Raw genomic sequence first — 23,644 nt, forward strand, 5'->3', positions numbered from 1 at the left:
CACAAGAAGATGTAATACATAGAGTTTTAGACATTATGAGAAATAATAAAAATAAAAATTGTTTGGTTCCTATAAATTATAAATACCTTTTTTGCACATACATGATAGGTAAAGAAAAAATTTTTTTATGCGCAGCTGAGTTTTTTGATATGAGCATTAAAATAGAACCTGATAAGTTTAAGGTATATAAATGTTATGATCAATATGCGATAGATCTTTTAAATACAGAAGTAAGGAATATTGTAAATAATTATAGAGAAAAAATAAAAAATCTTAAAGAAAAATCTACAAATATCACACAAATAAAACGAACAATTATACCAAAAGTTGAAAAGAAATTGTCTGTTGAGAGAAAAAAGAAAAAAATAAATCCTGGATCTATTTTAAAATTTTGTAAATCAAAAAACGTACTAAATGATAAAACAAATTTGGGTGATATAAAAAAAGAGGCACAAACTAAAAACAACAATTCAAATACTTATTGTGGTAATCTGCCATGGTCACGTTTGACAACCGAAACTAAAGAAAATCAGTTATTAGTAATAAGCACACAGCACATTGAGAAGAAAAGATTGCACAAAATTTTGGATAATGTTAAAGCAGATAGAGTTACAGTTTTTTGTGGCACTGGTTGGCATGATAAAACAGTGTCATTTGATTGGTGTAAATCAGACGGACGAAAGACTAAAAAAGGAGTAGAAATTATACATGTTCCTTATTCAGAACATTCATCATCAGCTGAATTAGATTACTTTAAAAAGCACATGAATTATGATTTGATAATAAATACTGTGAAAAATAAAAGCAGAAACGATCGAGATATTTGAAAAAATTTGCTTATTTCTTATTAAAAATTTTTCTATGTTTTTTTATAAAATCGTTTACGGTTTTTATTGCCCATTGATACATATTATATTGATCATTATTATGTAAGTCATTTTTTATCAATTCTAGACTTTCATAATATAAATCTTTAAATTTTTTAGAAGTCACAAAGTTGTCTAAGAAAGAATAGCTAGAATACCTATCCCCATTGTATGTGGTAATCAAAATATTACACAAATTTATGTCAATCGATTTAAAATCATATGACGTACAAAGGCAATTCTTACAGGTTTCTATTGATTTTGATTGATAATAAATTGACGACATTTGACTTAGTATTAAAGAATTCTTTTTTAGCTCAAAAGTGCTTTCATTTGGTACGTCTGGGATAATGTGGTTTGTACTTTCAATTAATGTACTTGCTTTATCTATTTCCTCGCCTTCATAATGATTAAAAATTTCTTTAAAATTACATAATGATATTACAAAAAAATCTTGAATTTTTTTATGAATTTCATAAAAAAGTTGTATTCCAATATTTATATTTGTTCCATCTCCAAAGTTTTTTATTAAGCATACTGAATCTGAATTTGCTTGGTTTAAAATTCTTGAAATATTTTTTAAAGATGCAAGAAAATAGCTGGTATTATCAATAATTGATTCATTAATTTGAATTGATGTATATAACTGATCAAATATATAAAATTCGCCATCTAAAGCGGGAATGTTTGAGCCCATTTGGAATAAAATTATCATTTCTCCTATTAACTTTAAAAAATTGTCAGATCCAAAATAAATTATATTTTTTGTAATTTCAATATCCGCATTGTAATTCCAAATGTTTTTTATCTTAACTTTCTTCTCTTTACTAATTTTTGGCATACAACATTTATATGTCAACGAGAATAGTTTAAGTGAATTTAAAGCATCAATAGTGCCAATGTACTCAAAAATTTCATCTAAAGGAAATCTTGCTATGATCTCTCTTAATTCTTTTATTTTAAAACATTTAAATTCCTCAATCAAATTTGAAAGGTCTCCGAATTCTTTATCTAATAATTTCATTACTTTGTTTTTTACATAAAACTTTTCATGAATCTTAAATAGCTTTTTTTGTGCAGCTTCTTGGTTTTTACTTTCTCCAAATTCTTTTGACAAAGTATCAATAGAACTGTGCTTTTTTGATCTTTTAAAAATATTTTTTTTAGTCAATGCTCCAAGAGAAGTACTAAATTTGTATATGTCTTTATTTGTTATATCTTCAGCAAGTTGGCTAATATTATTTACTTTTTGTATAAATATTTCATTGTATGTAGAGCTTTTAAAATATGTTTCTGATTCAGTGAATAATGAGTTTTCCATAGCATTAGCAGCAGTACACTTCTTTTCATTTAAAAATTCATCAGGTATATCACACACAAGTTTTTCTATATCAATATTGCGGTTCAATTCAATCAAGTAACCAATTTGTGGCATATAGATAATGTTTAAATCGATTGATATATCTTTAGTAATATTTTTTGCAATTTTGCTCAAGTATTGCGGTAAATTTAAATAAAATGTCTGTAGCTGATCATATTCTGGAAAGAGACCTGGTTTTAGTTCTTTTTCATCAAAAATATCAACAAGTGTCGAAAGTTGTTTTACGTGTTTGATGCTTTTAAAACCAATTGATGTATTTTTAAGCATCTCGTGTATATCTATGACCGAGTTTAGTAACAATGGAAGTTTGTAGATATTGAGAACGCCGTCAGGTTCAATTCCTTTAATTTTTTTTAAAAAAGCAGTCAACGATATGTTCATAATCTCATTTAATTGTTTCTGTCTTTGAAGAATTTCAATCTTTTTTTTAAATGGAAAGAGCATATGCCTTAACAGCTGTTTTTTGCCATGTATTGTTTTAGTAAAATTAATTTTTAAAAACAAATCTTCCTTAAGGCGTAAATCTTGAATAGTATTATAATCTATGTATAAAAAATCATTTAAATTGTGTTTGAAAACTTTATACTTCCCAATAGTACCGATTTCTATTGATTTTAAATTGAGTACATTTAAATATCCAACATGGTGACCCATAACATTGGTTTCTAAATAATATATCATTGCATTTAGACAACCAAAAGAAAGTTCGTCATCAAGACGTTTTCTGACAATAAAATGTTTTTTATTTAGAAGCTCTATTTCAATGTTCGTAATTTTAAAGGTTGTATAAATTTTATGATTGCAATTACTTGATAGTATCAATTTACTTATATTATGTCTTCCTAGAATAGCAACTCCTGTATCATATTGTCTACTGTCCGAGATATATCTTCCAAGATAAAAAGCATTATGGTCAAATATGCAATATTCTAACCTAAAATCTTTGTATTCCATGGTTGCTAAAAAATTATTATTCATGCAATATAGAAAAATAAAAATTATTTATATTTTTTTGCATAAAATAGAAACAAACAAACTGTATTTAATTATATAAATAGTACATAACAAGCATTAACACCATTAAAAAATTTTACATGTCTTAATTAATAAATAGATTTATGTTTTTATTAAATAAGTTTATTAACAATAAGCTGATCTAAAAATTTTTTTTTGTCAAATTTAGCATATTCTAAATATATTATTTCAAAATTATTTTTTATATAATCAAAAACAAAGGGAAATGCATCTGTTTCATTAAAGATTAAAAAAGTAAAGTCATTATTTTTCAAATGAACAGAAGATGCCATAAAAAAGCTATAGTTTTCTAATACAATTTCCTCAAAAGATATTTTATATGTTTTTATTGGTGTTCCAAGTTCTATGGGTAGTTCGACAGTTCTTTCCTCGTGAACATACAGAGAAACATCATCAACAACAATAGAAAAAATAGAATTTAAATATTCGTTAAGTACTAAACAAAATTTATTCTGAGTTTTGACAAAAAAAGAAGGTAAAAAATTCTTTTCTTTGTTGCTTTTTAAAAAAATCATACAAGGGGAATTTTTTAAGACCTAAAAATCAAGCCCTTCAAAAACTTTACCTTTTATAACCATTTTTTGTAAATTACCTTTATGTGTAGCTTTTTCAATAACTCGTTCTTCAATTGTATTTTTTGTAATTAATCTGTAAACAGTAACATCTTTAGTTTGTCCAATTCTATAAGCACGATCCATTGCTTGTTGATCAACAGTCGGATTCCAATCACTGTCATAAAAAATAACAGTATCTGCTGCAGTTAAATTTATTCCTAGACCTCCTGCTCTAGTACTTAATAAGAAAATAAATTTATCTCCTGTTTGCCAATCATTAACAGTATCTCTTCGATATGATACTTTAGATGAACCATCCAATCTACAATAAGTAAATTCTTTCTTTACACAATAGTCTTCAACAAGATCCATCATCTTAGTCATTTGAAAATAAATTAATACTCTGTGGTTTTCTTGTTTTAACTTTGTAAGTAGTTTATCAAGACAAGCCAATTTTCCACTATCAATAATAAATGTATTAAGTGGTGGGACATCAACTATTTCATTGATAGTATAATTAAGAGAAATTTGCTCAATTTTAACATAATCGCCATTGTTGGTGTAAATATAAGGAAACATTGAAAGTATCTTTTTAGTAAAAACAGGAATTCTTTGAAATTGATCATTGTTTCTACAAAGTTGTTTACACAAATCATTGTAAAACAAACTAGTACTATTTTTGTCGATAAATTGGTCTGTGTTACTTTGATAAAAATTATTAATAAAACATTCTTTACCTGATACTAATAATTTGCTTTTAGGACTTAATATTATATTAGAGCCATAAGGTTCTTGTCTAATATTTCTAATCATATTTTTTACAAAGAAATATTTTGTATTATTATATTCTGCAATATCATCAGCTACAAAAGTAGGAACTTTCATGTTTAGTTTTGATCTACCCATTTCAATAGTTCTACTTTCTTCATCGTGCCGCAAGATGCTCAATTTAGTACTTGTTTCGAGTTTTTCAAAAATATCAGGATGATTACAAACCTTTCTTAGTTGCATAACAATATTTTCCATTTCATAAGATTGACAAGCATCAATTATACTTTGATAATATATCTTTTGACGCACGCTTAAATCACAATAAACTTCTAGTTCACGCTTTTCTCCTAATTCTGTTTTAACATCACTTTTTAATCTTCGTAGCATAAATGGTTTTAAAATTGCATGAAGTTTTTGCAGCTGCATTTCATCAACAGCCTTCTTTTTTTCAGCTGATTCCTCAATTCCCTTAGAAAACCACTCTGTAAATTCTGACAAAGAATCAAACAGCGTAGGCATAATAAAATGAAGTAAAGCCCATAACTCACTCATTGTATTTTGAACAGGTGTACCTGTTAACAACAATCTACTCTTTGTTTTAAATGCTAAAAGAGTTGTCCACCTTTTAGATGCTGCACTTTTAATAGCCTGGGCTTCATCTAAAATCATATACTTCCATGTTACTTTTTTTAAAACTTTAAAATCGGCCACTGCTATTTGATAACTCGTAAGTACAACATTGGCTTTTTTTATTTTATTCCTGGCTTGAGATCTGTATGTCGATGTACCCCAATAACTTAAAATTTTAAAATTAGGAACAAATTTGTTTAGTTCTTGTTCCCAGTTGTGTAATGTTGAAACAGGAGTGACTACTAAAAAGGGACCCCAAATGTCTTCTGTTTCTGCTAAATAAGCTAGTAGAGAAATTGATTGAACAGTTTTACCAAGTCCCATATCATCAGCCAAAATACCATTAATTCCTTGATTGTATAATTTAGCAAGCCAATTAAATCCTGTTATTTGATAACCTTTAAGTTCACAATTTAACATCTTTGGCTGCTTCAATTTTCTGTTTTCTTCATCTTCAATATTTTTAATATCATTTTGATGCTCTTTATGTTTAATCTGTGCAGCCGCCATCTGAAATTTTTTATTCATTTCTAATAAATCTTCATCAACTACTTTTTCTTTATCAAAATTTTCTAATTTTGACTTGCCTAACATAAACTGTGAAAAAAGTTCGGTTTGTGTAAGCAAATATTCAAATTTTCTTTTCTGCCTCATTGCTTCTTTACTTTCTTCAAGTTGCTTTCTTTTTTCTAATGCGGCTTTTTCAACCTTCTTTGATACATCACGTCTTTCCTTATCAAACTTTTTGCTGTATGAATTAATTTCTTTAGCAACACGACGCATTTTACTATTCGGATACTGTCGTAATAAATATTTCCTGTATTGTGCGACTGCCACAAAGCTTATTTTGTTTAAATTAGATTTAATATCAAAACTACGTTTTTTTATAATAGAATGAATAACAGATACTTGTTGAAGGCCTAATTTATATTCTTCATCCCAACTTCTACCTTTAAATATATTTTTATCAATATTTTTCAGCGTGTATTTAATTTCTGTCTCTAAATATTGTAGCTTTTTATAGTTTGACAGTTCTACCGGAATAGTGTCTGCAATTGTATAAGACTTAGAAATTAAATCATTAATTTTACTATAAGGAATTTCTAATGAACAATTTTTGTAAGCTTTGTAGATTTTTTTTAAATCTTCTTCTCTCATTTAAGGGCATAAATTTTGGTTTAATTTAACAAAATTTGCATAATTTTATGCTAATAAATTGGTAATATGGATTTATCATATTTTTATGATATTTAATTCTTAAACTTGAAACAAAAAAATAATATTTTTCAAAAGTAAACAAAATACAAATGGTAATTTTCTTTATTCTGAGTTTTTATGCAAAAGTTTTGGTTATTGATGACCTTAATATATCAAAAAGTATTTCTCCTGTAGCAAGTCGTAATTTAATAAAAAGCATTAAAAAGAATGTAGCTTCAACTAACGAAGAAGTAGTTCTACTTGATCAGAATAAAAATCCAAAAATGTCAAGTAAAGACTTAGAAAAAGATTGTCAGGACAAAATGAATTGTAATGAAGATAAAGTTGAGATTGATTTTCCTGCAATTGAGCATGCACAATTATCAAAGGAAATAGAGCGATATGAAAAAAGTGTTAATGAATTAAAAGATATTGTTAACAAAGCCAAAAATAATAAACAGAAAAATACAGAATCAGATTATAGTCCAGAAAACAGTCGATCATTTAATAATCAAAATGATGAACAAAAACAAGAAAGTGATTTATTTAACAATAATTATCTAAAAAATTTATATCCGAAAAAAAATAATTTTTTTAACACAATAAATAACATCCCTGCAGATTCAACACGACAAAAGGTGAAGAAAAGTTCACCTTATGATGCATTAGAAAGTTTTAAACCAGATATATTTCCATCACCTAAGAATAACCCTTTAAATAATATGAATGATATTATAAATTCATTTAAAAAGGAACTTTCAAATATTCCGAATAGTAATTTAGCATTTAAATCGTTACAAGAAACGAATCCATTATTAAATGTTCCTTCTAACACAATACACGATCCCATATTAAGTACACCGCAAGATTTAAATAGCACAAGGCCGACATTTTTTAATAATCAGCAAAATCCCAATAGTAAAAATTTTCCTGCTGATTTCAGTAGTATATTTTCATCAAATCCTAATCAACTACAAAATTTGTTCCCATTAAGCAATGAAGATCCAAATAATCTTAATCTTATTAGCAACAATAATCCTGAAAATATTAGTAAAAATTTCAATGACACAAGCAAGCCTTTTGATAATTTATCAGATACTTACCCACCAATGCCATACAACTTTAAAAATACTTTTAATAATAATTCTAGTAATTTATCATTACCAAATTTTTTACAAAATTTTAGTGATCCTGGAAGTACACCATATAACAATGCGCAATCAAGATCTTCTTCTTATGATATGCCTTCTAGTAATAATACTTCTCCGGTAGAACAACAGATGGAAAATAGACTAGCATATGCAAAACTTAAAGAACAAAATAATTTAATAAAAGCCATAGATAACAGAAAAGAATACATTAAAATGAAATTACAGGAAATAAAAGCCAATAAAGACAAGCTGTCTCTTGAAATGAAATCTTACAAAACAAAAGTAAAAAATATCTTAAATCAAATTAAAAATATAAAAAAAGGTAAAGATGCATTAATTAATCAGATAAATACAAATAAAAATCATATAAAAAATTTAAATAAAAACAGTATGCAAATTATTGACAAGAAAGAGCATGTTATTTCCTTAATAAGAATTACAAAAAATGAAGTACAAAGATATAGAAATTTATTGGAGAATGAAACAAACAAACTTGAAATGCTTGAAAAACAATATGAAGTTTATGAAGATACATTAAAGAAATATAGCGATGATATTGACACAGAAGCACATAAGCTTAACAGGTCGTCGGCCGAATTAAATAAAAATGGTATTGATCTAGAAAATCTTGAAGAACTGTACAAAGAATATAATCAAAAAAATCAGCAAATTGAGGAAGAATTGCGAAGATATGAAAAAATTGCCATGTGTTTGGATACAGAAGAAAAAAAGGTAATGAGAAATCAGCTTAGTGGATTATTTGTCTAATTTTATTTGTAGTTATTTTACGCATAATAAATATGTTAAGTTATTGTAAGTTGCTATACGTTAAATTATATTTTAAATTTATAAACATATTCTATTGTTAATATTATTGTAGGACAGTAAAGATGTAAACATGTCAATCAGCAGTATTAAGTTGATGGCTTTGACATGTCTGTAATATAAATAAGAATTATTAAATAAATCCATGTTTTATTTATATTCATTATCTTATGTCAAGAAATAATATATATCATTTTAATTATTGTTTATAGTAACATTAAACATTTAAAAATCTAATCTATAGTATAAACTTGTCTTTTTCAAGTCTTTCATATTTTTTTTGAATGGTAAAATTTATTTATAAAATAAAATATTTTATAAGATGATTTCAAGGATGTAATCATCAACCTGCAACATATAGTAAATATTATATTACAATATTGTATTCGTAAAGTTTTAATAATATTCTATACTTTTTGTTCAGTTGTAATTTGTACCCCATGAAATATGCACAAAATAAAACAATCAGAAAATTTTTATATTTTTTTGATATTCATACACTTTATATTAACACATGTGTAAAAATTATAACATTTTTAGAATGGCTAATAAATAATAATAATCTTTTACCTGTTTATAGATTAATAACCTGGCACTCAAAATTACATCCATTTTATTTTACAATAGTACAGATCTTTCCATTGCTTTCTTTATTTTTATTTATTAATTACAGATTACAATTTTACATCGTTAAAGATTTAAAAATAGCATTTATAGCAGATGGAAATAGGCGCTATCTAAAAAAAATGAATAAAGATATAGAACAAGTAAAAGAAGATGGGCTTAAAAGAATTAAAGAAATAATTGAATTTTGCAATCAATTTAATATACCGGAAGTTGGATTTTATTGTTTTAGTATTAAAAACTTTAAAAGAAGTGATAAAGAAGTACAAAATGTTCTACAACTCTTAACTTATAACCCTTATATTACAAATTACAAAGTTAGAGTTATTGGTAATTTGGATTTATTACCTCCAGCAATTGGTGAAAATATGAGAAAATTGGAAATTAGTACAAAAAACAATACTGGAATTATTGTTAATCTTTTTATTGCATATAGTACACAGGATGAAGTGGAGAATGGAATAAAGTTTACAGGTGAAGTTGATTTAATAGTTAGAACTAGTGGAGAAAAAAGACTATCTGATTTTTTAATACTACAATGTTGCCGTGGTACGAACATCTTTTTTTGTGATTTTTTGTGGCCAGAAATTACTTTAGTTCACTTGTACCTTATAATGTTAAAATACAAATTAGAGCAGATTTTTTTTAAAAAAGTTAAATAAAAACCGTTTTATAATTTATCTATTTTTATTTGGATTTCAATAAAATGTAAACTTATTTTTAAAGCTAAACTTTTAGATCGTTGTCAAAGTTTTATTTGTTTAAAAAAATTTAATCGTTTAACATTTTTACTAAATTACTATTCATAGATATTTAAAAAACAAAGATGCAACGTTTAAAACGCATAAAAAAATTTAAGTAAATTTTTCTTACTATAAATGTACATAATAAAGCGTAATAAAAAGGCGAAAAAAAGTTTAACAATACATTTCTTATTATAAATGTAAACAATAATGCGTAATTGAAAAATAGAAAAAAATTTTAACAAGTATATTTTTTTTATTGAAACTAATTAATTTAAATAATGGAAACATCAAATAACAAGATAGTTATTCCTTTTGTAGTTCTTTTAATTTATTTTATAGAGTAAAATATTATATTAAATGTATCAAAATGTTATTAAATAAGACATTCTCCTTATTTTCTATTATATCTTTGATTTGTTGATATCATTTATAAAAAAATACATCTTTCTTTGTATATGATTGAAGATAATAAAGGTGTAACTGATAAAATAAACTTTTTAAAAAATGATTTAAAAGATCAAAATATTTCTTATACAACCCAAGAATATAGTAAAATGTCTGATAAACCTTTTAAAGAATTATCTAATCAAGAAGAAGATGCAACATTGAACTTACTCTCACTTATGTTACCACAAAAAAATAAAAAGACAAATTCACCGCTAGTTCCATCCCTAAACTTTATAGAAAATATTATTATTTGTGATTTATGTGACGAAACAAACATATACGCAAGAATACAAAATTTAATATATAGTTGTGTATCAGGAGATCTATCTGCATTTGTTAACTGTGGGATACACAATTGTTCCATTTTCAACGATAAAATTTTAGATTTAAATAAAGGAGACTTACCAACTATTGAAGATGTAGAAAAATTATATAAAATAGATATGCGAAAAAATACAGAGCATCGATTTATTTGTAAAACTTGTTCGAACGAATTTACAACAAAAAATGGGTTAAAATATCACTTAAAAAATGTACACTCAAAACATAAAGAAAATATTGTAAAACCATATTTATGCCCTTTTAAAAAAGTATGTAAAAGAAAATACAAAAACAAAAATGGACTTTTTTACCATCTTGAACATTATCACAAGAAAGATAGTGAAGATTTTAAAACATTGCACAATAGCACTATACTTTCAAATATGCAAACAAAAAAAATAAAAAATAAAAAATAAAAATTTTATGATTTTTACAAATAAATCTTATGCTTTTTTTAATTTTTTAAATACCCTTGTGTTCAATGTACACTAAACAAAAAGTTCTTAAAATTTTAATTAAAAAAATACTGTGGCCCTTGTAAGCCTCTCAAATAACATATTAAATTTTTGTAGCATAGAATTCTAAATTTAATTAAAAAAAATATTTTACAAATAAATATAAAATTTATTTTTTTTTATTTACCATACACATTGCAAATAAAGCATCTACATCATCAACTTCATCGTGGTGTCGATGTGTTAAATGATAATACAATCCATTTTTATTTTTGTATTTTTTATTACACTTTTTAAAAGGACAAGTAAAGGGTTTTATAACTTTTGATTTTTCTACAGTGTGCACATATTTTATGTGATAATTTAATCCATTTTTACTAGTAAAATTACTGTCACAAAATTTGCAATAAAACTGAGATACTCCTTTTTCTTTATCATGTACAATTTTAATGTTATTCTCAAGAAGACTAATTCCTTCTGATTTGATAGAAGGTGTGTCTTCAGGATTAGAAATATCTTTTAGAGTAATAAAATCACTTAGTGTTGAATTTGTAAAATCTCCAGTCCCATTTTCTTTATTTTCAAAATTTTTTACTGATAAATTATCCTTACATTCTTCCTTATTTTTTTCAAAATCAACTAAATTTTTATTTTTAAGCGAATTTTTCCGCAACTCAAAAAGCTGTTGTTGTGTGCTTAATTGATATCTGTCACTAGACGAAATTGATTGCGAAGAATTTAAATGTTTGTTTGATGTTTTAGATATTATTTTCTGATTATTACTATTATCAACATAATTATTCTTTAACTTATTTTCAGAAGACAAAGAATCCTTTTTAGTTTCATCTACACTTTTTATAACACTATTATTTTTATAATTAATGCAATTTAAATTATTAACAAATTGCTGATCAAACATCATTCTAAAATCTCCATAGTATCCGCAATAAATTAACATTTGAATGGTAGTAGGACTATATGAGCTCATACAACTTTTACACTTTAGAGTATTCCGAATAAATTCTACAGATGGTATATTTGATCTTTTAAACCCACTAGAAAGTCTTGACATTGCAACTAAATTATTTATAGCCTTCTCTTCTTCTTTAGAAAGTCTTTCAAAACTAAACTTTTTGTCAGCCGAGAAATCCATCTTCTCAGTGTGAGAAAAATTTTTCTTATTTTTTTGTACATCTTTTATGCATTTCTTCATAATTTCATTCTTATCATTTTTTTTAATATTATAATTTGACATAAAGGGTTATGGGTTTAAATTAATAAAAACAAAAAAAACTCTTTTACTTTTTTTAGTATATAACAGTCCAGTGCAAATAATTTTTAGAATTGATTATGACAATAAAAAAAAGAAAAAATTTTCTTCTTTTTACAAAATTATTACAATTTATGAATGACTAAATCCAAATAGTAGCATTTTACAAGATTTATTTTTCCACTAATTAAAATTTTTATTTAAATATTAAAATGTTTTACATTTATGGAATTTTACAAAATAAAAATATTAATTATGATTTAATAGAAAATTAATAATGTAAAGTGTTACTATTTTAAAAATTTCATATTTATTTTTATTGTATATTTACGCTATTAGTACAAATAATTTAATAATCAAAAAGTAATAAGTAATTACTTTATGTATTAAAATCTTAATAAAAGATAACTTATTAATCACTATTTATATAAACTTATAATAAATAAATAATATATTTAAATATGATGTAAACTAGAAAATACCAATAAACTTCTACAAATTTCATTAATTATTTATTAATTGTAAAATAGCATTATAAGGAGTATCTTTAATAATTGGTAAAAGGAGGGAAGAAATATTTATTCTACATCTTAAATGTAAAATAACTCTAATAAAGTCAATTCTATTTTAAATCTTTAATAATTTAATATTTATATATTATAATTTAACACGTTTAGAAAAGACTAATTTACTATAAATTTTTCATACTTTATCACTTAAAATGTGTACTATTACTTGATAGTGTATACTTTGTTTAAATATCTACAAGTGTTTATAAATTTTGGCTAATTTTAAGTTAAGATCCTCTATTAATATAAATAGATTAATAAAATTTTTTAACCCCAAATTTTAAGATTCAATAGAAAAATCAAAATAACAAATTAATTAAAATTTAAAATAACACTTTCTATGGCTTTTATGCAACATAAATCGTAATAAATATAGCAATATCATGGTTTTAGTTCTACATCTAGGTAATGTTTGCTGTTTAATTGCTGCCCAATTCATTTTTATGGTATTGGTATGTACAGACGTTGTTGGATCCCTAAAGAAAAGACTGTGATTTATTGTCTTGTGCTTTTTATATGGGTTTTAGCTTTACTATGTTCATTTCAACAATCTAAATTGATTATAGATTCTTTATTTAAAAATAAAATTAATTTATGCAGTAATAGTATGACCTATTAGGAACGGGGAAAAATTTTTATAATTACTAGTTCTTTTAACCATTTCAAGAACCCAAACACCATCGAATACATGTCCCCTGTTATATTTACTTTCATCAAGTTCCAAAATATGTCTGGTAACTTAATAATTATCTTTTTCTGTAAGTATTAAAATAAAGCTTTTCTTTTGTAATTTTTTAAAATATTTTGTTATCAGAGAAGGTCTTACACCTAAATTTTAGAAATATGTAATGAATTTAGCCTTTTCAAACATAAATTAAAAAATTTTAAGATAAAAAAATAATTATCTTTCATTCTTCAAAAGCAGTATTAATAAACCACTTTTAGTACCCCATTTTTAACCTTTGTAGCGAACCTTATTTTGTTTACATACCGAAATTTAATTTCTTTTTTACACTTATTGCAAATTCTTTTTCAAAGATATTTTTTTATAACTTCAAAAATTTTTTGTAAATTTTCTTCATTATGCATTAAAAAATGTTATAAATCTTTTTATATAAAATAGAGAAACTTTTTTAAAAAAGCTCTTAAATTTTAAGTATATTATTTGCTAAACTTTACTTTGTTGCACAGTCTATTTATTTTGAAAAATAACATTAAATAAATTCTAGATTTATATTACATTACTAAATGGTATTAAATATGTTAATACTTGAAGTTATACATCAATAATTTTTTATAAATAAAAATTAAAACTTTTATATAAAATTTTACTAAAAATTATGTTTTTTATAAAGTCACATTTTAGTTTAATATTGTTTATAGTAAAACCAAGAAATTCGGATCATAAAAGCTAAGAAATTTTTTAAAATAAATAGTATTTAGCAGTTCTAATATTGTTTAATTAAATTATTTCGCCTATGCATATTTTTCATTAATTATAATTTTTAAAAAAATTAAAGCATCAAAAATTAAAATAATTTTTTAATTAATAACAAATATCGAATGATAACTTTAATTAAAAATGTTATTTTTAATCTTGATCTTTGGTATTCGTAGACAGAAAAATTTCAGATATATATATTGTTAATGTAAATTTGATATTTAATAGTAATTTTTTATCATCCACAGAAATTGTTGAGTATAAATATTCTAACATATTTTGTTATTTTATATTTTTTTTGAAGCCATTTATAGCTTTGTCTTATAAATAGCTCTAATTTGTCTAAAATTTACCATAAAATGTCATCCTACAATAAATAATTTCTTGTAAATTTTTAAAAAATTCGTATAAATTTTAAAGTATAAATTTATTGTAAAATTTTATCTGCATAAATGAAAAATAATCTTAAAGTAAAACTTGAAGAACTTGTAATTTACATTTTAAAAAATATAAAGAGATATCCAAATATTATACAAAGACTAAAATTCTATGAACAAATACACTTAGGATTAACACTAAATAAGATTAAAAATAAAAGAGAGATTTATTATAATTCAGTGTCAATATTTAAAAAACAGTCTATTGTAGACATGCTAATTAAAGATACATGTAATAAATTAAAATGTACACAATCAGATTTATTGATATCTACTACTTTAAAAGGTGTATTCTATGGAAACATAACATTTTATAAAAATAATAAGCTTGTACATGTAAATCTCAAAGGCACATCTTTAATACCTGATATGAATCAAATAGATAGGATTGAATACACACAAAAAAAATGTCTTATAATCGAAAAAGATACTATTTTTAGTAAAACAGTTAGAGAATATATTTCTAATGATATTTTATTTATATGTGGGAAAGGTTATCCCTGTAGAAATACATTATTGTTAGTCAATAAGCTTAACATTAGAAAATATGGTATTTTCGACTTTGATCCATATGGATTAGAAATATGCACTAAATATCCTTCTATAAAAAAAATAGGAATAGATATTAAAGACATAAATCTTATTGATAAGCAACATTTTATGATTCTTAATAAATATGATATTAGAAAAATTAATACACTTTTAAAGCAAAAAGTTTATGAGATAGAGTTATTTTATATGTTAAAAAATAACATAAAAATAGAGATTGAAGGATTATTTAGTGCAAAAGGATTTGACATAAATAACTATTTCTACACAAAAATAATATAATTTATATAAAAAATATATAATGTAAATGTAAAAATAAACAAAAGTTGATATTGTTTTTATATCAAAATTTTATTTTAATTAACCCAAATTAATGCATATATTTATTTTTAAAATTAAAATTATTTCTTCATAATTCATAAATTGATCAAGTTCTATAAAAACATAAAAATTCATTTTTAAAGGTTTTAAGCATAAATTTTTATTTTCTAAAAAACAAAAAGATTTTAACAATGTTTAAATATTAATATTTTGTTCTTGTTTGTCTTAAAAGTCAATGCATAATGATATTATTTAATTAAATATTAATTTTTGTATAAACTCTATACACAAATACAACATTTTGATTAAATGTCATTGTTTTTACATGTCAATGTTTTATGTAATAATTAATATTTTTAAATTTCAATATGTCTAACAGTTACAAAAATTAATATTTGTTTACAAAAATAATAATTTGACAGCAATAATACCAACAATTATATTTTTAGACATAATTTGTATATTAAAAAACATACTTGTATATTTAACATGTAGTATATTTGTTTTTATGCTTATTTAAATATGATTTATATATTGTAAATATATCATTTTTTTTTGATTTTTTTTAAAACTTAAATACAAATATTATTATTTATCACCAACATGTTTTACTTCACACAATTAATATTATATTTTCATCATTTCAACACCAAAGAAAACGCTGTTATATTTATTTTATGTAGAAATTCTGATTTAAAAGGAATAAGCAATACGCTGAAAAATTTTGAAGAAATGTTTAACAAAAAGTTTGGATACCCTTATGTGATGGTGAATGATGAAGACTTTACAGAAGAATTTAAAACCAGAATTAAAAGTATTGTATCATCTGATGTACAATTTGGTAAATTGACTGAGGATGAATTTGGTATCCCTAAATTTATCGATATGAATAAGGTAAAGGCTTACATGGATATTTTAAAAGCTGCTAATATTATTTACGGCGATTCACTGTCTTATAGAAAAATGTGTCGATTTTTTTCCGGAAAATTTTTTGATATCCCATTGGTTAAAAAATACAGATATTACTGGAGAATTGAACCAGATGTTAAGTTTTTGTGTAAAATTAATTTTGATCCATTTGAATACTTAAGGAATAATAATAAAGAGTATTCGTTTGTGATAACTATAAAAGAATTTATGGAGACGATACCAAGTTTGTATAAAGAGACAATAAATTTTGCAAAACAGTCTAAAGCTTTGATAGGAAACCCGGTTATTAGTAAATTTTTATTAAATGAATCTATGGGGTATAATGGATGTCATTTTTGGTCCAACTTTGAAATTGCTAGCTTTGATTTTTGGAGATCTCCAATTTACAGAAGCTATTTCAATTGGTTAGATAAGTCGGGAGGATTTTTTTATGAAAGATGGGGTGATGCTCCTGTACATAGTTTGGCACTCTCTTTATTTTTAGATAAAAGTAAAATACATTTTTTTGAAGATATAGGATATGAACATCCACCATTTAGTCATTGCCCTTCGTCACCTTCCAGACAAAAGGACTGTAACTGTGATCCTAAAAGATCTGTAGACTGGATGCCGCAATCTTGTTTGAAAGATTGGGAAAATGATATCTTATTATCTAAATAAATTTGTATTTAAGTATTGGCTTTTATGCCAGTCATATTAATTGCCTTAAAAATATGAAAAATAAAATTTTTTAAGTCTTTAAACAAGCCTCTATTATTCTCGTCTTTATTTTTTATACTTACTTTTTTTATTTTATTTCAAGTTAAAAAGAATTATTTTTTTTACCCATGAACTACGAAACAAATATAATATTTTTATTAGGAATTTCTTTTGCTTCACTTTTACTATTAAATTTACTAGTAAAACGTAATAGATTAAAAAAGCTTGACTCCGATATTATAATTAATCTTATTATCAATAAAACTCTAAATATGTCAAAAGGTAAAATTATTTCACAAATAGCTCATGCTATTAGTCATGTACTAGCACATATGGTAAGCAATAAAGAGATATATAAAAATTGGAAGAAAAGTGGTAAAAGGATAAATATTTATGAAGGAGATTTCGGTGATATTGAAGAGCTATCAAATAAGGCACATATTTTTGGAATAAAATATTCTAAAATTCACGATGCTGGACGTACACAAATACCTTCTGGAAGTAATACAGTACTAATAATTGGACCTACAAGCGCTAAAATATGTCATGAGTGGTTTAATTATTTAAAGTTAATAACATAAGTAGAATTTTTTAGCTTAAAAAATATTTAAAAGTTTGTTTATTCTGACAATTTATAGATAGACAATATTGCCAATATAAAATTTTTTATGTTACTTTTTCTATAAAAGATTTAGAACTAAATTAATTTTTTTTTTGAATTTATGCCGCATAAGTTTTTCATTTTTATAGTCAATCAGTAAATTAAAAAATATATTTTGTAAAAAAAAAATCTTCAATTACAGTAGCTGTTGGGTATAAGAATGAAAAATATAAATACGCTTTTAGTTAAATATTTTTATTTATCAACCATGAGTGATTTTTCTTTTTAAAAATATTTACACCGCTTTCTGCATAATCTGCTCTTCCTATATTCAAACTCTTAAAATTTCCTATATTTCCTGCTAACACTCCTCCAAAATATGTATGGAATCTTGAAGGATGATTAATAACACAAATATTATCTTTACCATATTTAGTAGAAATAATATTTTGACAAATAGATAGAACATTATTAATATAAGAACCACCTCCAGATATAATAATATTATTTAGAAGAGCACTTTTTTTATCAGGTGAATTGTTCTGTAAGACTTCATCAAGAAGTTCTAATATTTTAAACATGCCTCTATGTAAATAATCAAACTGATGTTTAAAACTTATGTCATGACATTTTAAATAGAAATCTTCCTTTTTTAATCTCGCATATTCTGACTTTTTAAAATTTAGAAAATTATCATTAGCATAAAAAGAAAATGACGAGAATTTGTTATCTAGCTTATTTTTATCAATCTTGTTTAAATACATTTCAGTGATGTTTTCACAACCAAAGTCTATTTTTTTTCTGTAGGTAACGTATCCTTCTACCACAGAAACAATTTGTGATGATCCTCCACTGAAAGATAAAACAAGCGCAGTTGTTTTGCTGTATGAAAAAGTATCAAGAATAGCACTTTTAAAAAAAATTACAGACGAAGCAAGATTTTCTTCCATAATTTCAGCCAAGAGTTTATTTTTTACTGATTCATTCTCAAAAGTATTTTCGCATACTAAAAGATAAGAAGTATCTTTAGGTAAATTGTCTTTTAGAAGTGTCATATAAGAATCGATATTAGTTATTGTAGAACAGGAAACGGGAGATAAAAATTGATTTTTAAATGTTTTTGAAGAATTAAAATACATAGGATATTCTTTATCAGAGTAACCAATCTTATATGTTTCTGTACCGATATCTACAATTACAGAATTATTATCAGAGCAGATAAACATTTAAGGGGTTTAACATAAAAATAAGTTTTACACTATAAATGTAAAATATAATTTATTAATGATATATATTATTCAAATTATTAAGTAGAAATATATCTTTAAGTAAAATAACAGAAACTAACAAATTTAATTTACTTTTTTTACTTCATATCCTTCTCCAAACTTGATAGTATTAATGTTGGGTATCAAAATAGATATAAACTGTATGTCGATCTTATCAAAACACTCACATCCATCCAAAATGACATCAACTTTCTCTTTACCATATTTTTCAATATCTGCTCTAATGGCTTTTATTTTAGAAAGCGTAGACTTAAAATTAGTAGAAAATTTGTTATGAATGATTTCAGGATAACTTGTATACATCAAAGAATTATCGAAAAACTGGGAATAAATCTCTTCTGTAATGAAGGGCATATACGGACTGAATATTTTTATAGAATCAATAAGCATCATAAAACATGCTTGGATATATTTTTTAGTTTTGATTTTTTTTACTATTTCTATGTAAACATCACAAAAATCATATAGAAAAAATTGATGAATAGATTGAACTGCTGACATAAATTTGTATTCTTTAAATGCTTTATGTGTGGTAGAAATCACTTTATTTCTTTCTTGTATCAGCCATACTAATAATTTATCATCTTCATTAGACAAATCTAGATTAAGTAAATCTTGATAAGATAAAGAATCAGAGGAAATAATTTCATCTACAATCTTTTTAACAAAAAGGGCAGCATTCCATATTTTATTGCAAAATTTCCTATTACCTTTGACTCTTTCAATATCTAATTTAATGTCATTAATGCCATTCATGTAGGAAAGGAGTGTAAAACGCAATGCATCTGCACCACATACAGTAATACCATTTATAAAATCTTTTTTTACTGCAGATTCTGCATTAATTAAGTTTTCTTTAGTAAGATTTCCTAATTTTAGGGCATCTAAAAGGGTTTCAATACTGGCACCATCTATCACGTGAATAGGATCAATTACATTACCAAGACTTTTGCTCATTTTTCTCCCATAAGCATCTCGTACTATTCCATGAAGCAAAACTTTCTTAAAGGGGACTTTTCCAGTTAATTCTAAAGACATCATGACCATCCTACCTACCCAAAAAAATAATATATCCTTTCCGGTTTCAAGTAAGGAAGTTGGAAAATATTTGTCTAAGTCTTGATTTTTATTTGGCCATCCCAAAGTAGCAAAAGGCCAAAGACCTGAAGAAAACCAAGTATCTAAAACATCTTCATCCTGTACAAAGTCGGATTCTTGATAGTGCGCATTTAAAGGATTGTTTTTTTTATAAGATCGAATAGCCTGTTCTTTGTTTCTAGCTATTGTCCACACACCATCAGGCGTCTTATAGGCAGGTATTCTGTGTCCCCACCATAATTGTCTTGATAAACACCAGTCTCTTGGATTTTCAAACCATCTGTACCAGTCATCTTTTGATTCCTCGGGGTAAATTTTGATTTGCTCTGTTTTAACAGCATCGATGGCTTTCTTGGCCATTTCAGAACATGAACACCACCATTGTTCTTTAATGACGGGTTCTAAAAGATCACTAGATCTAGAACACATCGGTAAAACTTGTTCATAAGGTTTTTTTTCTACAAAAAGATTTTTGTTTTTTAATGTTTGTACTACTAAATCTCTAGCATCAAGTCTTTTTAATTTGTAATAGTTTCCTTCTATTATTATTTTATTTTGATTATCAAATATTTTAATATTTTTTAAATTATTCTTTTTTCCTATTTCAAAATCAATTGGGTCATGTGCGGGGGTAATTTTTAAAACACCAGATTCAAGATCCATTTCAGCTGCTTCATCAAAAACAAAAGAAAGTTCTTCTTCGGTAATCGGATTACGCGGTATTATTTTATCATATTTAGTATATCGTGCATCTTTTGGATTAGCACATAATGCAACATCCCCTAAAATTGTCTCGGGTCGCGTTGTAGCTACTTCTATGTGACCTTCTGATTCGTAACCATCTTTGACAAATTTTACAGGATATTTAAAAACGTATATAACACCAAATTCATAATCACGTCCATCAATTTTTAAAATCGTATTTTTTCCTACACTTAAGTAATCAATTTCTATATCACTTAATGTAGTTTGTAATTTACAACACCAGTTAACTATTTTATTATCTCTGTAAATAAGACCTTTTTCGTATAATGAACAAAATGCCTCTGTAACAGCTTTATTCATACCAGCATCCATTGTAAACTTTTGTCTACTAAAATCTGCACTTGTGCCTAGTCTTTTAAACTGATCTAATATTCTCGATCCGTAATTTTCTTTCCATTTCCAAGTAGCTTCTAGGAAAGATTCTCGATTGTATGTCTTTTTTTCTTTTTCTAATTGCTTCATGACTACAGTTTGTGTAGCTATTCCCGCATGATCAGTACCTGGTAAATATAACACTTCATAATTTATTAATCTCATGTATCTGCATATAGCATCTTGTATGGCTATCATCATAGAATGTCCAATGTGAAGACTGCCAGTTATATTTGGAGGTGGCATACACATCACAAATTTATTACTTCTTTCCTGTGGCTCGAACAAGTTATTTGACAGCCAATAATTATTCCATTTTTGTTCCACAGGCATTGGATCATATCCACTAGAAGATTTATTTTTAGCAGGTTTAGGTGCTTTAGATATCTTAGACTGTGTTGTTTTTTTGTTCAAAAATTTTTCAAGTTTTTGTTTCTTTTTCTCTTCTTTAAGTGCCTTTCTATCCATTTTAAGGGTCATTAAATAAGTAATTTTTCTTTAAAGTAGACATTATTGTATACTTGTCATTTAATATAGAAATTATGCATTTGATATTTATTTTGAAGAAAAATAAACCAACTGTATATAAAAATTTTATGGTTGATTATTAGACAAGATTTTTAGAAAAGAGAAATTTTAGAATAAAATTTAAACCCATGCATAAGATTACAGACAGTATTAAAGAATTTTTAGACACCAATTTTAAAACTGAAAATTTAAATATATGCGATATTGATCGAGACTCTCCTACTTCACTTGCTGATTCATTTTATAGAAATACAGATGTAAATGAAAGTGTTAAAATTACAAGAAAAATTTTAGAGCATAAAAACTTGGATCCAAATATTTTTATAAAAGGAATTTCTAGACATCTAAAGAATCCTTTATCTCCAATTTATGAGCATTCAATAATTTTGACAGCTGCTTTATTCAAAGACTCATCTTTTAATATGCAAGGATTTGGAGAGTTAGACAAGTTTAAAGATTTAATGCCCGTTGAATGCTTTAAGAGTAAACAACAGGCAAAAATAAAAAGTAAATTTGATTCTAAAAAGAAAATAGAAATTGATAAATTTATTTTTGTGCATAGAACACCAATAAATTATTTACAAGAAGGAATTAAAATTATTAAAGAGGAAAATCGTGTAAGGTTAGATGAGGTATTTCATAAGTTACCTTTACTTATTAATAAAGCTAGTGATAGATTAATAAAAGCAAAATACAAAGAATATTTTGACACAATACTGTCTTATGATGGATATGATTTAGTTAAAAGTGATGGATTATACGCTCTTGTTATTAAATCATTTGATTGTATCATCGATGAAGTTTTTAATTACATTTTTAGTGACGATTTATGTTTAAGATTTAAAATATGCCTGACTGACGTTTTAATTAAAGTTGTGGAAAAAGGCACTTCAGATAAAATTGGTAAAATATTAATACTACTTTCAGAAAAGATAAATGAAAAAGAAAAGAAACTTAATGAACTTATACTTTATAATTTAAAGTATCTAATAGAATTATGCATTTATAAGCTCATATAAAATCAAAATTTTATTTTTCTTCGCGCATAATTAACATATTTCTTTTAAGGGAGGTAATGTCATCAGAGAATTCAACCTTTTTGTTTCCTTTCATTAATACAATATTTTTTTTTGTATATTTTTTTAACTCATAGTACAAATCAGATACCTTCATGTTATTATTCATAACAACCGGTATTCTTCTTCCATCTACAAATATTTTAAATGTTATATCACCATCTTTATCCATTATTATTTCGTCAGGACAAGATATTTCAATTTTTGAATCAAAATTAAGCACATGTTTTTTTGATTCATCCCAAGTTTTTTCCTTTTTTTTTTCTTTGTTTTGGTACATTTCATCCTCACAATTTTTATATACAACTTCTGCTCTAGAATCATTTACGCCCAAAATATTTGCATCAAATTCGTTTTTTTCAAGCATCTTTTTCAGCCTCATATTGTCATTTTCAGAATAATCATAAAATTTATTGTTAACAAGTAAACCATTTTTGTAGCCTACAATTTCATTTTTTATATCACCAGATTCAACAGCCAACCCACTACTGCCGCCTCCTACGTATAATTCATTAGACTTTTTCTTTGCTATTTCATAAGCAAGGTCTAAATTACCCTTTGATTCATTATCTGCTTCTAAAGCATGATTGTATGAACAATTTGTTTTTGCAATAATCTTTTGAATTCTTGATTGTTGCTCCATGGGTAAAATGTTAAGGTTTAATTTGGTTTAAAAAAGGAGATCTCCTTTAACCC

General features: G+C 24.9%; 15 protein-coding genes across 15 annotated transcripts; 7 read left to right on the top strand and 8 right to left on the bottom strand.

The window, feature by feature from the left end:
• Nucleotides 1-837: 837 nt before the first annotated feature.
• Nucleotides 838-3,225, bottom strand: AAJ76_2200029975 (2 family protein; the record flags this gene model as incomplete). Its single annotated transcript, XM_024474631.1, has 1 exon — nucleotides 838-3,225. The coding sequence occupies one exon, from the start codon at nucleotides 3,223-3,225 to the stop codon at nucleotides 838-840; it is 2,388 nt and encodes a 795-aa protein (XP_024331148.1).
• Nucleotides 3,226-3,374: 149 nt separating this feature from the next.
• AAJ76_2200030547 (hypothetical protein) lies at nucleotides 3,375-3,797 on the bottom strand (the record flags this gene model as incomplete). The annotated part of the gene is made up of 1 exon (XM_024474632.1): nucleotides 3,375-3,797. One exon carries the CDS (start codon nucleotides 3,795-3,797, stop codon nucleotides 3,375-3,377), a length of 423 nt encoding a protein of 140 aa, XP_024331149.1.
• A 21-nt stretch (nucleotides 3,798-3,818) lies between these two features.
• On the bottom strand, nucleotides 3,819-6,395 carry AAJ76_2200033145 (transcriptional activator; the record flags this gene model as incomplete). The annotated part of the gene is made up of 1 exon (XM_024474633.1): nucleotides 3,819-6,395. The coding sequence occupies one exon, from the start codon at nucleotides 6,393-6,395 to the stop codon at nucleotides 3,819-3,821; it is 2,577 nt and encodes an 858-aa protein (XP_024331150.1).
• A 149-nt stretch (nucleotides 6,396-6,544) lies between these two features.
• AAJ76_2200033295 (hypothetical protein) lies at nucleotides 6,545-8,353 on the top strand (the record flags this gene model as incomplete). Its single annotated transcript, XM_024474634.1, has 1 exon — nucleotides 6,545-8,353. The coding sequence occupies one exon, from the start codon at nucleotides 6,545-6,547 to the stop codon at nucleotides 8,351-8,353; it is 1,809 nt and encodes a 602-aa protein (XP_024331151.1).
• A 78-nt stretch (nucleotides 8,354-8,431) lies between these two features.
• Nucleotides 8,432-8,557, bottom strand: AAJ76_2200035307 (hypothetical protein; the record flags this gene model as incomplete). The annotated part of the gene is made up of 1 exon (XM_024474635.1): nucleotides 8,432-8,557. One exon carries the CDS (start codon nucleotides 8,555-8,557, stop codon nucleotides 8,432-8,434), a length of 126 nt encoding a protein of 41 aa, XP_024331152.1.
• A 293-nt stretch (nucleotides 8,558-8,850) lies between these two features.
• AAJ76_2200035601 (undecaprenyl pyrophosphate synthetase) lies at nucleotides 8,851-9,696 on the top strand (the record flags this gene model as incomplete). Its single annotated transcript, XM_024474636.1, has 1 exon — nucleotides 8,851-9,696. The coding sequence occupies one exon, from the start codon at nucleotides 8,851-8,853 to the stop codon at nucleotides 9,694-9,696; it is 846 nt and encodes a 281-aa protein (XP_024331153.1).
• A 539-nt stretch (nucleotides 9,697-10,235) lies between these two features.
• On the top strand, nucleotides 10,236-10,964 carry AAJ76_2200036986 (zinc finger protein; the record flags this gene model as incomplete). Its single annotated transcript, XM_024474637.1, has 1 exon — nucleotides 10,236-10,964. The coding sequence occupies one exon, from the start codon at nucleotides 10,236-10,238 to the stop codon at nucleotides 10,962-10,964; it is 729 nt and encodes a 242-aa protein (XP_024331154.1).
• Nucleotides 10,965-11,172: 208 nt separating this feature from the next.
• AAJ76_2200039008 (zinc finger protein) lies at nucleotides 11,173-12,258 on the bottom strand (the record flags this gene model as incomplete). Its single annotated transcript, XM_024474638.1, has 1 exon — nucleotides 11,173-12,258. The coding sequence occupies one exon, from the start codon at nucleotides 12,256-12,258 to the stop codon at nucleotides 11,173-11,175; it is 1,086 nt and encodes a 361-aa protein (XP_024331155.1).
• A 2,477-nt stretch (nucleotides 12,259-14,735) lies between these two features.
• AAJ76_2200041486 (dna topoisomerase vi subunit a) lies at nucleotides 14,736-15,551 on the top strand (the record flags this gene model as incomplete). The annotated part of the gene is made up of 1 exon (XM_024474639.1): nucleotides 14,736-15,551. The coding sequence occupies one exon, from the start codon at nucleotides 14,736-14,738 to the stop codon at nucleotides 15,549-15,551; it is 816 nt and encodes a 271-aa protein (XP_024331156.1).
• A 642-nt stretch (nucleotides 15,552-16,193) lies between these two features.
• On the top strand, nucleotides 16,194-17,180 carry AAJ76_2200042944 (glycosyltransferase family 15 protein; the record flags this gene model as incomplete). Its single annotated transcript, XM_024474640.1, has 1 exon — nucleotides 16,194-17,180. One exon carries the CDS (start codon nucleotides 16,194-16,196, stop codon nucleotides 17,178-17,180), a length of 987 nt encoding a protein of 328 aa, XP_024331157.1.
• A 167-nt stretch (nucleotides 17,181-17,347) lies between these two features.
• AAJ76_2200044098 (peptidyl-trna hydrolase) lies at nucleotides 17,348-17,800 on the top strand (the record flags this gene model as incomplete). Its single annotated transcript, XM_024474641.1, has 1 exon — nucleotides 17,348-17,800. The coding sequence occupies one exon, from the start codon at nucleotides 17,348-17,350 to the stop codon at nucleotides 17,798-17,800; it is 453 nt and encodes a 150-aa protein (XP_024331158.1).
• A 265-nt stretch (nucleotides 17,801-18,065) lies between these two features.
• Nucleotides 18,066-19,046, bottom strand: AAJ76_2200045796 (actin-like 53kda protein; the record flags this gene model as incomplete). Its single annotated transcript, XM_024474642.1, has 1 exon — nucleotides 18,066-19,046. The coding sequence occupies one exon, from the start codon at nucleotides 19,044-19,046 to the stop codon at nucleotides 18,066-18,068; it is 981 nt and encodes a 326-aa protein (XP_024331159.1).
• A 126-nt stretch (nucleotides 19,047-19,172) lies between these two features.
• Nucleotides 19,173-21,824, bottom strand: AAJ76_2200048574 (valyl-trna synthetase; the record flags this gene model as incomplete). Its single annotated transcript, XM_024474643.1, has 1 exon — nucleotides 19,173-21,824. One exon carries the CDS (start codon nucleotides 21,822-21,824, stop codon nucleotides 19,173-19,175), a length of 2,652 nt encoding a protein of 883 aa, XP_024331160.1.
• Nucleotides 21,825-22,000: 176 nt separating this feature from the next.
• AAJ76_2200048751 (hypothetical protein) lies at nucleotides 22,001-22,891 on the top strand (the record flags this gene model as incomplete). The annotated part of the gene is made up of 1 exon (XM_024474644.1): nucleotides 22,001-22,891. The coding sequence occupies one exon, from the start codon at nucleotides 22,001-22,003 to the stop codon at nucleotides 22,889-22,891; it is 891 nt and encodes a 296-aa protein (XP_024331161.1).
• A 10-nt stretch (nucleotides 22,892-22,901) lies between these two features.
• AAJ76_2200050341 (hypothetical protein) lies at nucleotides 22,902-23,591 on the bottom strand (the record flags this gene model as incomplete). Its single annotated transcript, XM_024474645.1, has 1 exon — nucleotides 22,902-23,591. One exon carries the CDS (start codon nucleotides 23,589-23,591, stop codon nucleotides 22,902-22,904), a length of 690 nt encoding a protein of 229 aa, XP_024331162.1.
• Nucleotides 23,592-23,644: the final 53 nt, after the last annotated feature.

The sequence above is a fragment of the Vairimorpha ceranae genome (assembly GCF_000988165.1).
Source record: "Vairimorpha ceranae strain PA08 1199 chromosome Unknown NODE_22, whole genome shotgun sequence".
NCBI classification, from domain to species: domain Eukaryota; kingdom Fungi; phylum Microsporidia; family Nosematidae; genus Vairimorpha; species Vairimorpha ceranae.